Source organism: Ceratotherium simum, chromosome 7, assembly GCF_057802395.1.
Source record: "Ceratotherium simum simum isolate JZ-2026a chromosome 7, ASM5780239v1, whole genome shotgun sequence".
NCBI classification, from domain to species: domain Eukaryota; kingdom Metazoa; phylum Chordata; class Mammalia; order Perissodactyla; family Rhinocerotidae; genus Ceratotherium; species Ceratotherium simum.
The window spans coordinates 27,686,254-27,700,350 of NC_141906.1; the positions used below are offsets into that span (position 1 = coordinate 27,686,254).

The 14,097-nt window shown below is 40.6% G+C and overlaps 1 protein-coding gene across 1 annotated transcript; it reads right to left on the reverse strand.

Annotated features, from left to right (window-relative positions):
• Window positions 1–7,911: 7,911 nt before the first annotated feature.
• LOC101403332 (olfactory receptor 52I2-like) lies at window positions 7,912–8,886 on the reverse strand. The gene has a single exon (XM_004433925.3). The coding sequence runs from the start codon at window positions 8,884–8,886 to the stop codon at window positions 7,912–7,914; it is 975 nt and encodes a 324-aa protein (XP_004433982.2).
• Window positions 8,887–14,097: the final 5,211 nt, after the last annotated feature.

Below are 14,097 nucleotides of genomic sequence, written 5' to 3' on the forward strand. Positions count from 1 at the left end.
GACAGAACTGAAAACTGGATGAGAGGAACTCCTGCAACAACGGACAATCCTAACTGAGGTGGAAGAGGCAGAGACTCCCTTCTGGAGAGGAAAAACGCCGCCTTCACAAGCCGCCAGCGTCACGGCCACTGGGAGCAGCTCACAGGTACGCAGCCTCCCTGGAGACGCGGGGCCCTGAGCCGGGGAGCGCCCCCGCTGTTGGCATATTGTGGACCCAGCACAATCGAGACCAGCGGCATAATATCTGACTGTGCCTGCTACTAAAACACTGGGGAGCACCCCCAGAAAACCCGGTTCACAAAGAAACTAAAACTGGCTCTTAAAGGGCCCGCGCGCAAACTCACCCTTTTCAGGAAGCACCCTAAAATCACCAGAAAGAAAGGTGTACAGTGCTTTGGTGACAAGAGACTCACCTAATAGGCCCTGAGTGCATCTCGGTGAGGGGTGAGACCTCTCCAGGGACTGGGACATTGGCAGCGGCCATTGTTGTGGCCTGGTGTGGGCGTGCTGACACAGACACCATTGGAGTTCTCCCTGAGGCCTGCTAGCCCAGGGTCTGCCCCACCCGCTAGAGCACCGATTTAATCCAGCTTAGCCAGGGCAGGCAGCCCACCCTAGAGACTGGCCCCACCCAACAACAAGCCCTCAGGCAACTTGTGGGCCTGCATAGATTAGTGACTGGATTCTCTGCAGCCTGGCAACTGAGCCGACTTGAGCAGGTGAGGGTGGGCACAAGGAGCAGGTGGAGAGTGTGGGGTGGTGGCAGAGTGTGTGGGGCTCCCGCCCTGGAGAGACTGGGTCCACTTCGGGAGGTCGGGGCACCCACACGGGGCAGGACTGTGTTGACTGTGTGTGTGGACCTGTGGGCGGCAGGGCTTCTCAGGCGCAGAAGACTTGTACTTCTCAAAGACCCACATAGGAGGTTTGCTCCACCTTCCAAAACCTGAAACAATTGGGTGCTCCTGTGCCTGAGGCCAGCCCCACCCAGCTGCAATCCTCAGAGAGCTGACAAGAGACCTAATAGACTAGAAGCTTACAGCAATTGTAAGGCCCTGAGCCTAACAACCTGCCACGGTGGGGGCCTACTCACTTAAAAGAAATACTGCAACACAAATGTGGTATTAGAACTTGCAGCTGGGCCGGCCCTGTGGCTTGGTGGTTAAGTGCGCGCGCTGCAATGCTGGTGGCCCGGGTTCGGATCCCAGGTGTGCATCGAGGCACCACTTCTCCGTCCATCCTGAGGCCGAGTCCCACATACAGCAACTAGAAGGATGTGCAGCTATGACATACAACTATCTACTGGGGCTTTGGGGGGAAAAAATAAAATAAATAAAATCTTTAAAAAAAAAAAAAAAAGAACTTGCAGCCAACTGTGCTGGGGATCCCCACACCTGATAAAGAGACTGAAGGGCCCACAACAACTACAAGCAGCTGAGCATTACAACAGCTGGCCAGGAGCATAACTCAGCCTCCCTGGGCGCCTACAGGGAGAGCAAACAGGCCACAACAGAAGGATACACGTAGCCCACATAGGGGTCACCCCTGGAACTTTGAGAACTGAGGGAAGCACACTGGAAGCCTCCTAAGCCATCAGTTACATAAAGTCACCTATCCAAGAGCAGGAGACGTAGCTGACCTACCTAATACGTAGACACAAGCACAGGGAAAGAGGCAAAATGAAGAGGCAAAAGAATACATTCCAAGTAAGGGAACAGGACAAAACCCCAGAAAAGGAACTAAGTGAAACAGAAATGAGCAACCTACCCGACAGAGAGTTCAAACTAAGAGTGTTAAGGTTGCTCACTGATCTGGGGAGAAGAATAGATGAATTCAGTGAGAATGTCAACAAAGAAATGGAAGATATAAAAAAGAACCAATCAGAAATGAAGAATACAATACTGGAAATGAAAAATTCATTAGAGGGACTCAAAAGCAGAGTAGAGGATACAGAAGAACGGATCTGTGAGCTGGACGAAAGACTAGAAGAAATTACCCAAGGTGAACAGGTAAAAGAGAAAAGAATTAAAAAGACTGAGGACAGTCTAAGGGACCTCTGGGACAACATCAAGCACACTAACATCCGTGTTATAGGTGTCCCGGAAGGAGAAGAGCGAGACAAGGGGTCAGAGAATCTATTTCAAGAAATAATAGATGAAAACTTCCCTAACCTAAGGAAGGAAACAGACATCCAGGTACAGGAAGCACAGAGAGCCCCAAACAAGATAAACCCAAAGAGGCCCACACCAAGACACATCATAATCAAAATGTCCAGAATTAAAGATAAAGAGAGAATCCTAAAAGCTGCAAGAGAATGTCAAGTTACTTACAAAGGAAACCCCATAAGGCTATCAGCTGACTTCTCTGCAGAAACCTTACAGGCTAGAAGAGAATGGCACGATATATTTAAAGTGCTAAAAGGAAAAAACTTACAGCCAAGAATACTCTACCCAGCAAGGTTATCATTCAAAATGGAAGGAGAGATCAAAATTTTCCCAGATAAGCAAAAATTAAAGGAGTTTGTCACCAAGAAACCAGTGCTACAAGAAATGTTAAAGGGACTGATTTAAGGGGAAAAGAGAAGACCACAAATAGGAAAAATTATGTATTTCCATGATTAGAAAGTAATGGATACAAATGCACAACAAAGAGGTTAGATATGATATCAAAAACATGAGGGAGGAGGGGAGTTAAAGAGTACAGCTTTCAGACAGAGGTCAAACTAAAGTGACCATCAATTCTGTATAGAAGAAGAAAGGAACAGAGAAGGAGTACTAAAACACTGAGAAAAAAAAATAAGTTAAAAAATGGCAGTAAGTACATACTTATCAATAGCTACGTTAAACTTCAATGGACTAAATGCTCCAATTAAAAGGCATAGGGTGGCTGACTGGACAAAAAAACAAGACCCATATATATGCTGCATACAAGAGACACACGTCAGACCTAAAGACACTCACAAACTGAAAGTGAAGGGATGGAAAAAGATACTCCACGCAAATGGCAATGAAAAGAAAGCTGGGGTAGCAGTACTCATATCAGACAAAATAGACTTTAAAACAAAAACTGTAAAAAGAGACAAAGAAGGGCATTACATAATGATCAAGGGAACAATCCAACAAGAGGGTATAACACTTGTAAATATCTACGCACTTTTAATGTAGGTGCACCTAAATATATAAAGCAATTATTAACAGACATAAAAACAGAAATAGACAGTAACACAATAATAGTAGGGGACTTTAACACTCCACTTACACCAACGGATAGATCATCCAAACAGAAGATGAATAAGGAAACATTGGCCTTAAACGACACACTACAACAGATGGACCTAGTAGATGTATACAGAGCATTCCATCCAAAAACCGAAGAATACACGTTCTTTTCAAAGGCACATGGAACATTCTCCAGGATTGATCACATATTAGGCCACAAAACAAGTCTCCATAAATTTAAGAAGATTGAAATAATACCAAGCATCTTTTCTGACCACAACGGTATGAAACTAGAAATCAACTATAGGAAGAAAATCAGAAAAAGCCACAAATACGTGGAGATTAAACAAAATGCTACTGAACAACGACTGGGTTAACGAAGAAATCAAAAAATACCTGGAGACAAATGAAAATGAAAACACGACATGCCAGAATTTATGGGATACAGCAAAAGCAGTTCTAAGAGGGAAGTTTATAGCAATACAGGCCTATCTCAACAAACAAGAAAAATCTCAAATAAACAATCTAACAATGCACCTGAAGGAACTGGAAAAAGAAGAACAAACAAAGCCCAAAATCAGTAGAAGAAGGGAAATCATCAAAAACAGAGCAGAAATAAATGAAATCGAGACCAAAAAAACAATAGAAAAAATTAATAAAACCAAGAGCTGGTTCTTTGAAAAGATCAACAAAATTGACAAACCTTTAGCTAGACTCACCAAGGAAAAAAAAGAAAAGGCAGAAATAAGTAAAATCAGAAATGAAAGAGGAGAGGTTACAACAGACACCTCAGAAATACAAAAGATTATAAGAGAATACTATGAAAAGCTATATGCCAACCAATTCGACAATCTGGAAGAAATGGATAAATTCTTAGAATCATACAACCTTCCAAAACTGGATCAAGAAGAAGTAGAGAATTTGAATAGACCAATCGCCAGTAAGGAGATCGAAACAGTAATCACAAACCTCCCCAAAAATAAAAGTCCAGGACCAGACGGCTTCCCTGGTGAATTCTACCAAACATTCAAAGAAGACTTAATACCTATCCTTCTCAAATTCTTCCAAAAATTGAGGAGGGGGGGAAGCTCCCTAACTCATTCTACAAAGCTGACATTACCCTGATACCAAAACCAGACAAGGACAACACAAAAAAAGAAAACTACAGGCCAATATCACTGATGAACATCGATGCAAAAATCCTCAATAAAATACTAGCAAATCGCATACAACAATACGTTAAAAAGATTATACACCATGATCAAGTGGGATTTATTCCAGGGATGCAGGGATGGTTTAACATTTGCAAATCAATCAACGTAATACACCACATTAATAAAATGAAGAATAAAAATCACATGATCATCTCAATAGATGCAGAGAAAGCATTTGACAAGATACAGCATCCATTTATGATAAAAACTCTGAATAAAATGGATATAGAAGGAAAGTACCTCAACATAATAAAGACAATATATGAGAAACCCACAGCTAATATCATCCTCAATGGTGAAAAACTGAAAGCCATCCCTCTAAGAACAGGAACCAGACAAGGATGCCCACTCTCACCACTCCTATTTAACATAGTACTGGAAGTCCTAGCAATCAGGCAAGAGAAAGAAATAAAAGGGATCCAAATTTGAAAGGAAGAAGTGAAACTGTCACTATTTGCAGATGACATGATTTTATATATAGAAAACCCCAAAGAATCCACCAGAAAACTTTTAGAAGTAATAAACGAGTATGGTAAAGTTGCAGGATACAAAATCAACATACAAAAATCAGTTGCATTTCTGTACACTAACAACGAAGTAGCAGAAAGAGAAATTAAGAATACCATCCCATTTACAATTGCAACAAAAAGAATAAAATACCTAGGAATAAACTTAACCAAAGAGGTGAAAGATCTGTACACCGAAAACTATAAAACATTTCTGAAAGAAATTCAAGAAGACACAAAGAAATGGAAAGATATTCCGTGCTCTTGGATTGGAAGAATTAACATAGTTAAGATGTCCATACTTCCTAAAGCCATCTATAGATTCAATGCAATCCCTGTCAAAGTTCCAACAACATTTTTCACAGAAATAGAACAAAGAATCCTAAAATTTATATGGAACAACAAAAGACCTCGAATAGCTAAAGGAATCCTAAGAAAAAAGAACAAAGCTGGAGGTATCACACTCCCTGATTTCAAAATATACTACAAAGCTATAGTAACCTAAACAGCATGGTACTGGCACAAAAACAGACACACAGATCAATGGAATAGAATCGAAAGCCCAGAAATAAACCCACACATCTATGGACAGCTAATCTTTGACAAAGGAGCCAAGCACATACAATGGGGAAAAGAAAGTCTCTTCAACAAATGGTGTTGGGAAAACTGGATAGCCATATGCAAAAAAATGAAAGTAGACCCTTACCTTACACCATATACAAAAATTAACTCCAAATGGATTAAAGACTTGAATGTAAGACCTGAAACTGTGAAACTTCTAGAAGAAAACATAGGCAGTACGCTCTTCGACATTAGTCTTAGCAACATCTTCTCAAACACCACGTCTGACCGGGCAAGAGAAACAATAGAAAAAATAAACAAATTGGACTACATCAAACTAAAAAGCTTCTGCACAGCAAAGGAAACCATCAACAAAACGAAAAGACAACCTAACAATTGGGAGAAGATATTTGCAAACCATACTTCTGATAAGGGCTTAATCTCCAAAATATATAAAGAACTCATGCATCTTACCAACAAAAAAACTACCAACCCAATTTAAAAATGGGCAAAAGACCTGAATAGACATTTCTCCAAAGAAGATATACAGATGGCCAACTGACACATGAAAAGATGTTCAAAATCATTAACTATCAGAGAAATGCAAATCAAAACTACAATGAGATATCACCTGACGCCCGTCAGAATGGCTATAATTAACAAGACAGGAAACAACATGTGTTGGAGAGGATGTGGAGAGAAGGGAACTCTCATACACTGCTGGTGGGAGTGCAAACTGGTGCAGCCACTATGGAAAACAGTATGGAGATTCCTCAAAAAATTAATGATAGAACTACCATATGATCCAGCTATTCCACTGCTGGGTATTTACCCAAAGAACTTGAAAACACCAATTTGTAAAGGTACATGCACCCATGTGTTCATTGCAGCGTTATTCACAATAGCCAAGACTTGGAAGCAACCTAAGTGCCCATCAAGGGACGAATGGATAAAGAAGATGTGGTATATGTACACAATGGAATACTACTCAGCCATAAGAAACGATGAAATCCAGCCATTTGTGACAACATGGATGGACATTGAGGGTATAATGCAAAGTGAAATAAGTCAGAGGGAGAAGGTCAAATACCGTATGATTTCCTTCATTAAGTAGTAGATAATAACAACAATAAACAAACACATAGGGACAGAGATTGGATTGGTGGTTACCAGAGGGGAAGGGAGGAGGGAGGAGGGTGAAAGGGATAATTCGGTACATGTGTGTGGTGATGGGTTGTAATTAGTATTTTGGTGGTGAACATGATGTAATCTATGCAGAAATAGAAGTACAATGATGTACACCTAAAATTTTTACAATGTTATAAACCAATGTTACTGCAATAAACAAAAAATTAAAAAAAAAAAAAAGACTTTCTGAAAGGGGAAAATAAAAACAAAACCTAGTTAAGTATCTGGTGACCTGAAGAAGAGTAGTGGCATTTCAGCTTCATTACTCATATTGTTCTCTATTAAAATTTTCATCACAGGGCATGCCTCTTTAGACGTGTGCACAAAAAGAAACGCCTGTGTTATATTTGATTCTTCACTTTTGTGTCTTAAAACTCAGTTACACAACCAGGAGTCAGATGCATGGAAAAAGATGACACAAACCAAACTTATATGCCTTAGCTTCTGTTGCTTGCAAACAAAAAGCTCGTGATTAGTACAATGAGTCCAGCTAGCTTAACAATAGGGGATATATTAAAAGGATATAGAAGTATTTTATACAACTTAATAACAGGGATGCACCTGGATGTCCAAAAAGAATTGGAACCTGAGAACCAGAGACTCAGTTTCTTAATTCCGTCTTGCTAATCTGCTTCTCTTGCTGTGGAACTGATTTTTCTTTCTAAGATCATATGTTGGAAAATGGACACCATCAGTGATCCAAGTTTATATCTCCTCAGATAAACTGGGTACCATTTTGACTGGAGAAAGACCCTGGTCCAGGTGAGAGCACATGACCCAAGTTGAGTGGATTCATCAATGGGCCAGAAGCCAGGGTCATATATTAATAGCTGCTTTCATATAATCTCATCAGGAGATGAACAATTCTGAGAAAATCAGCCAAGTGTGGGGGGACCGAACGGTTGGTTTGTTCTGCTCAGGGACTGGTAGGATATTAAGCAGGAAATATGGGTGAGAAGCTAAAGAAAGAAAAACCCCAGATCTATATTCCCTACCCAAACTTATCTGTGATTTGGATACTAGTTGATTGAAACCATTAAAAACTATAGTCAGAAAATCAATCATTTCATTCTCATTCTTCCAAGAAATTAAAAAGATATGCAAAGATACACTTTATAGCTCCCACTTAGAACTTCTATGATGCCAGGTAAAGCAACCCAACTCCAGAGATCTGTAAGACATCTTTGAAGTTGGCTGGAATGCTGAAGGTCTTAGCAGACTTTGTGTTCATGAACCCAGGTTGGAGTGGTCAAAGAGGCAGTGCATCAGCCTGCTCCATATTCGCTCCCGTATTTGTTTGGTCCTCAGGCTATAGATGATAGGGTTTAAGGTGGAGGGGATGACCAGGTACAAGTCAGCTAATAGCACTTGGGTGTGCAAAGGCACTATGTCCTTTCCTAGCCAGGCCACGTAGATGGATGCCATCCCGGGTAAATAGAACAGAGCCATAACCCCCATGTGGGAGCCACATGTGCTTAATGCTTTCAACTGAGCATTCTTTGAGGAAAGACCAAATACTGCCCAGAGTATCAGGTTATAGGAGGCAGCAATGAAGACCACATCAGAGCCCACAATAATAGAGGAACCAATCAGACTGTAGAGACAACTGGGCATGGGGTCAGCGCATGTCAACTTGGCCATGGCCATGTGCTCACAGTAGGAATGGAGAACCACATTGGAGCCACAGAAAGGTAGATGACTCACCATCCAACTTAATGGAGTCATAAGTGTGATAGCTCTGATGATGATGACCACACTTATTCCCAGCATCACTTGAGGTGTGAGAATTCTCTTGTAGTGTAGGGGCTTACAGATGGCTACATAGCGGTCAAAAGCCATGGCCAGCAGCAACCCTGTCTCCACAGCCGTGGCTGCATGGACAAAATACATCTGAGTGAAACAAGCACCAAAGCTGATGGAGTTGTCTCCTGAGGAGAAGATGCTCACCATCTTGGGCACTACAGAGGAAGCCATAACAATGTCCACAGCAGCCAGAACACACAGGAAGCAGTACATGGGTTCTTGTAGAGTAGAATCCATGCAGATTATGGTCACTATGAGGGTGTTTCCCAACAGGGCTATGGTATACATGACACTCAGTGAGATAGCCAGCCAAAGATGTGAAGACTGCAGACCTGGGATACCCACAAGGAAGAAGGTGGCAAGGGTTTTCATTGTGTGGTTATAGTGTGGCCCCAGCATCATAGATGAGGCTGCTTTCCCGTTAGTGCATAAAAATGTTGTAAGGAAAGGATACAATCCTGTAATATTTGTTCCCAGCTGTGGTGTGGGAGAGCCTGGTGGTATCCTCAGAATCAGAAAACTGGCATCTGACAAAGTTATCCTGCTACACCTTCCATCCTCCTCAGTATTCTTTCCCTTACTGATTCCTAATTGTCATTCAAAGATCGGCTCAGGGGTTACCTCCTTTGGGAAGTCTTCTCTCCTCTACATCCTCCCCCACCCCCTACTGAAGCTATATTAAGTACCTTCTGAGCTTTCATAGAATCTCCCATGCTAACTTCCGAGGGACGCAAATTGGCAATTCTGATACTCTGTCTATGGCTTTAACATCTTCACTCGTGTATGTCTTTTTCGTGACCTTACACCTTATATCAAGTGTTTGACCCATAGCTGTGGTGCACAATTCCATTAAAAGAAGATATGTGTACTCATTATAGCAAACAGTTGAAAAAATGAATGAATGAGAAATCAGAGGGAAGAGTTTTTCTTTTATCTTTGTATGTTCAGCTCCTAATATTTAATGTGTTGAATGAAAACATGAACTTCCTGAGATTGAACATGTCATATTTTGTATCTTCAGTATAGTGCCTAGGAAAAGATGAATGAAGCATCCTTCTAGTTAAAGACACTGATTAATGGATTCAGGAAAATAATGTCATTAGAGAAAAACATTAGGAGATAATAAACTATCTGGAAATATTTAGAATCCCTACCTTCTCTTAATTTCAGCCAGACTTCCTAGATTCAATTAACACGTTAAATAGCTACAAATAAGACATTAAGGCTCCTTTATAGATGAACACCCCAATAGGTTTTTATGATTCTTCAATATGGATAACTCTTCATGATAAACTAACAAGACAGTCCAAACAACAAGGAAGCTTTATCCTTTAGAAAGGAAAGCACTCTTTAATGAACATAGTATGTACCAGTACTGTCTTGGAAAGTATAGCATTCATAATCTAAGTGTATTTAACCATTTGTAAAATAGGACAAATGTCTGTTCCATATATCCAGTTGATATAATTAATATGAGATTAAATAGTTTGTCCAAGATTACATAGCAAGTACATGGTAAATTTGAGATTCAACTCTAGGTCTTTCCAGCTCCTGTTAACACCTGTGACTCCCAGGTGTCCATCCAGCCCAAGATTAATAGTCCAGAACACAACTATGGGTAATGGAAAATGAAAATGGTAGGAGTCTCACTCAGCCAGTTTTGATGGGACAGATGTGCACTACTCTGTACAGTAGGAGCTTGTCACTTTCTGTTTATTGCTGCATTCAGTTTCCATCTGCCTCACTCAGGTGTTACTATATCATATAATATGTAATAATCTGGTTGGGTAAACCTGAAGATAAGGGGTCAGTGTTAACTACCATTCTATTCCTGTGTGATATCCCTTTAGTGACTTTCCAGTTTCAGATGGATGGTTTCCATGATTTCATATGGTGTTTGGGCATGTGCACATTCCCCCAACCGTCTGAGAACACTCCTTACAAGCGACCCTTCTTCCTCTGGTGATAACATTCAGCCTTGGGAGACATTGGTCAAACTTCAAAGAACCTCTTGTTTGTCTTTCCTTAGACTACAGCATAGAAATCTTGCATATTTCTACATACTCCACTCAGAATGCATTGATCTTACATCATCAAGTGACAGGATAACAAAGTGGCCGAAAGCGTTGGTTCTACATACATGCTCCCAAGACTGAAAACCCTACTCTGTCACTTGCTAGCTGTTTTGCCTAGGTCAAGTTATTTAAACTCTCCAAGTCTTACTTTGCTCCTTGGTAAGATGGGGCTAATGGTCCTTAATTCTTAGAGACATTTTTGAGATATAAATGAGAAGATATTTAAAAGTGCTTAGCATTATGCATGGTACCTAGTTGCTCAACAAAATATAGTTAATAAAAAATGAGGCTTCTTTTTTCAATCCTGTCATTCTAGAGTGCTCTAAAAAGCATACTCAAATGGAAAAGTGTGACTTTGGAGACCAAGTTAAAAAAAAAAAAAAAGAAAAGAAAGGCAGCTCAACTCTGCATTGCCTAAAGCGTTTCCTCCCATGATCTATCAGTGAAGATGTGCCACCCAGTGACGATAAACAGCAAGGTTCTAATCTGAGCATGATGAGGAACTCACTATGTGTTCATTATAGGTCAGTTCTCAAGTTTAGGGTTTTGTTTTGTTTGAAGCTTTTTTGTTCGTTTCCTTGTTTTTTTATTCATAGCTTTTTTGTAAAGGGCTCCCTTATATTTGCTGACAATCAATCTCTAATAAGAAAGCCAAAGAGGGGCCGGCCTGGTGGCATAGTGGTTAAGTTTGCGCTCTCCACTTTGGTGGACCAGGGTTCACTGGTTTGGATCCTGAGCAGATCTACACACCGCTTGTCAAGCCATGCTGTGGAGGCACCCCATATAAAACACAGAGGAAGATTGGCACAGATGTTAGCTCAGGGACAGTCTTCCTCAAGCAACAAAGAGGAGGATTGGCAACAGATGTTAGCTCAGGGCCATTCTTCCTCACCAAAAAAAAAAAAAGTCTAAGAGTAGTTAACACCTTTGCTGCCACACATCAACTCTTGCCAAGTTGAAATGGGATTAAGAACAGCGTGAAAGTGGGTGTGACAAATATCCTTTATCCAAGCTAAATTGCTGTTTCAACTGTTTTTCCTATGACTATCAGATCATTTCTGTTCCTAGGCACATGGACATTTGGCTTGATCTCAGATCTGGACTTAAGGTCCCAGGTGTGGGTCAGACTATGTTAACTATAATTGATCTTCTCCTTCCTCAATACTCTTATTAACCTAATATTACATCTCTGGAGGCTTCAGCCTAATGGGTCAGCAAACCAATTGTGTCACTTGTGTTGACTTTACAGTAGTCATATGTATGCCAAGAACTATTTCCCAGGTGTCCAGGCAATCTTAAATGAAGGGTCCTTAATTGCCAAGCCTCAAGACTTGCCTGCCCTTAACCATCATTTCCTGTCCCTCCCTTCAATAAGGAGCTTCCAGGTTAAGAAGTTCCCATATCCCTACCCTTGGACAATATCTCTACTTAATTATTTTTAATTTCTCATCAGAGACCTTGTTTGTGTCTAAAAAATTGAGTATATTACATCAGGGACCTTGTTTGTGTCTAAAAAGTTGAGTATATCACAATGATGGAGCACTGGACTCAGGATCCCATTAGCTGTGGTAACATATTCTTTGTCAATCAAGCACTAGACAAACCTTCACTTGGTTCTCAATCCTAACCATGTGACATACATTTGCCTCTTCCATTTACCCCTGGATAGCCAAGCACTGATTGACTCCATACCAGGTAACACAGCAGCCTCGGTGAAAGTCCTTAGAAGGTTTCTAACATTCAAATTTCTGGGATATGATTACAAACTATGATTTTTATTGAAACAGAAAAACACCATTGACACAACCAAAACACCCTCAGCATAAGAAATACCTTATAATGGAACATACGGAATAAAGTAATGAGCTCTGCTTCATGGTCAGATAAAAGAACGATGTTATGTATAGGCACTGGGTGAGACATCTTCAGTGATAGATCATGAGAAGAAAACGGAAAGCTTTTTGAAGTAGAATGGTAGTGAAGAGGGGAAAAAATAATTCAGGATATCCTTAAGACTGCTATGTGTTTTCTGGATGCCACAAACTCAGAGTTGAGAATCACTGCTTAGAGATGAAGAGACTGAGGAACTAGAATGACTCCTCCACGAACTCACCTCTGATCCAGGACCTTCCTCTCCTGGCTCCTGCCCTGTGTAAATCCATCTTTCTTCTGAGGGAAGTCTCAGCTCGTGCCCTGCCCATCCCTCCTCTCTCCAGCTCTGGCAAATTTTAGCTCTTCATAACTTTCATTCCCTTGAAGCTTGTGTTTTCCTCATTTCTTTTTCTTCTTGGTTAGCACTGCAAGAGATTTACATATTTTATTAGTCTTTTCAAATGACAGGACCTCTGGTTTGACTAGTCATCTTTTTATTTCACTCTTCAATTTATTGCTATTGAAATATTTTCTTGCTAAGATCAACAATGATCTCCATCAATGAACTGTTGCCAAGCCTGGGATTCCTTTTCATTCTTTATTTTACTTGACATATTCAAAACATTCAACATTACTGCTTGTTCCCTCATTTTTTGGTTAACTTTTGGATTGAAGTATAACATACATACTGTAAAAATGCACAAATTTCAGGTGTACACAGCTTGATAAACTTTATAAAGTGAATACATGAACACTCCCACATAGCCACTACCCGGATCAAGATACAGACACAATTGCTTCTCAGTTTTTGAGGTGTTCTTCACAAAGCTCTGGCCAAGCTCTCCTAAGACATTTCCAGCCCTTAACCTGCCTCAGCATTCAGCCCTGCAGAGACATTCACAGGGATATGAAGACCTGGAGAGCCAATCACTTAAAAAAAGATTCGAGAAGCTGCTTAATTACTATAACTAAATCATAAGATATGTGAGGATTTTTCATTCCTATTTAAAAGATGGGAAATACACAATTCAAATTAAAATTGTCTTAAAGGTAAAAGAAATAAGGCATGACTCATTTGATGGAGTCTTTTTGTTTACGATAACCTTATGTCTCACTCTACAAAAAAGTAACATGTTCCAAATCAGCCCTACTGCTTGTTTTCCTTTCTCATAACTCTCTTTGGTCCCTGAAAACAGTCTCTCCATCATCTAAACGTTGGACTTACCCCTTCCTATCCCTGATTTGAACCAAAGTAGTCATGTATTCCCTGTTCCCTCTCCCTCTACCCCATCCTATCTTCATTTCCAGAAGGTTATGCTCGTATCAGTGGTATCCTTTAGACCTGACCAGCCCTTTTTACTCAGGTTGACGACTTATATCCTCCTTTCTAGGTTGACTCTGGCCTTGACACCGCATCAGCCCAACACTCAGTCCCCACATCAGTTACCCAAATCCCTGTAGATTTTTCTGTTCGACTTCCTCTAATGTGTCCACGTTTCTTTCATTCAAAAGAAGAGGGATTTACACAGGATTATGCAGGAGGAGCAGGAAAAGTGACATAAGATCAAAGATGAACAACAGAGAATCATGGTGAGGAGTATTGTCACTTTCAAAGACCTCCCATTGGTAGCCCTCTTTCTCTTTCAGATTTTCTATCATCCTG

Excerpts from the sequence above, each read along its gene's own strand:
- LOC101403332 (XM_004433925.3), bottom strand. The coding sequence starts at position 8,886 with ATGCTGGGGCCACACTATAACCACACAATGAAAACCCTTGCCACCTTC.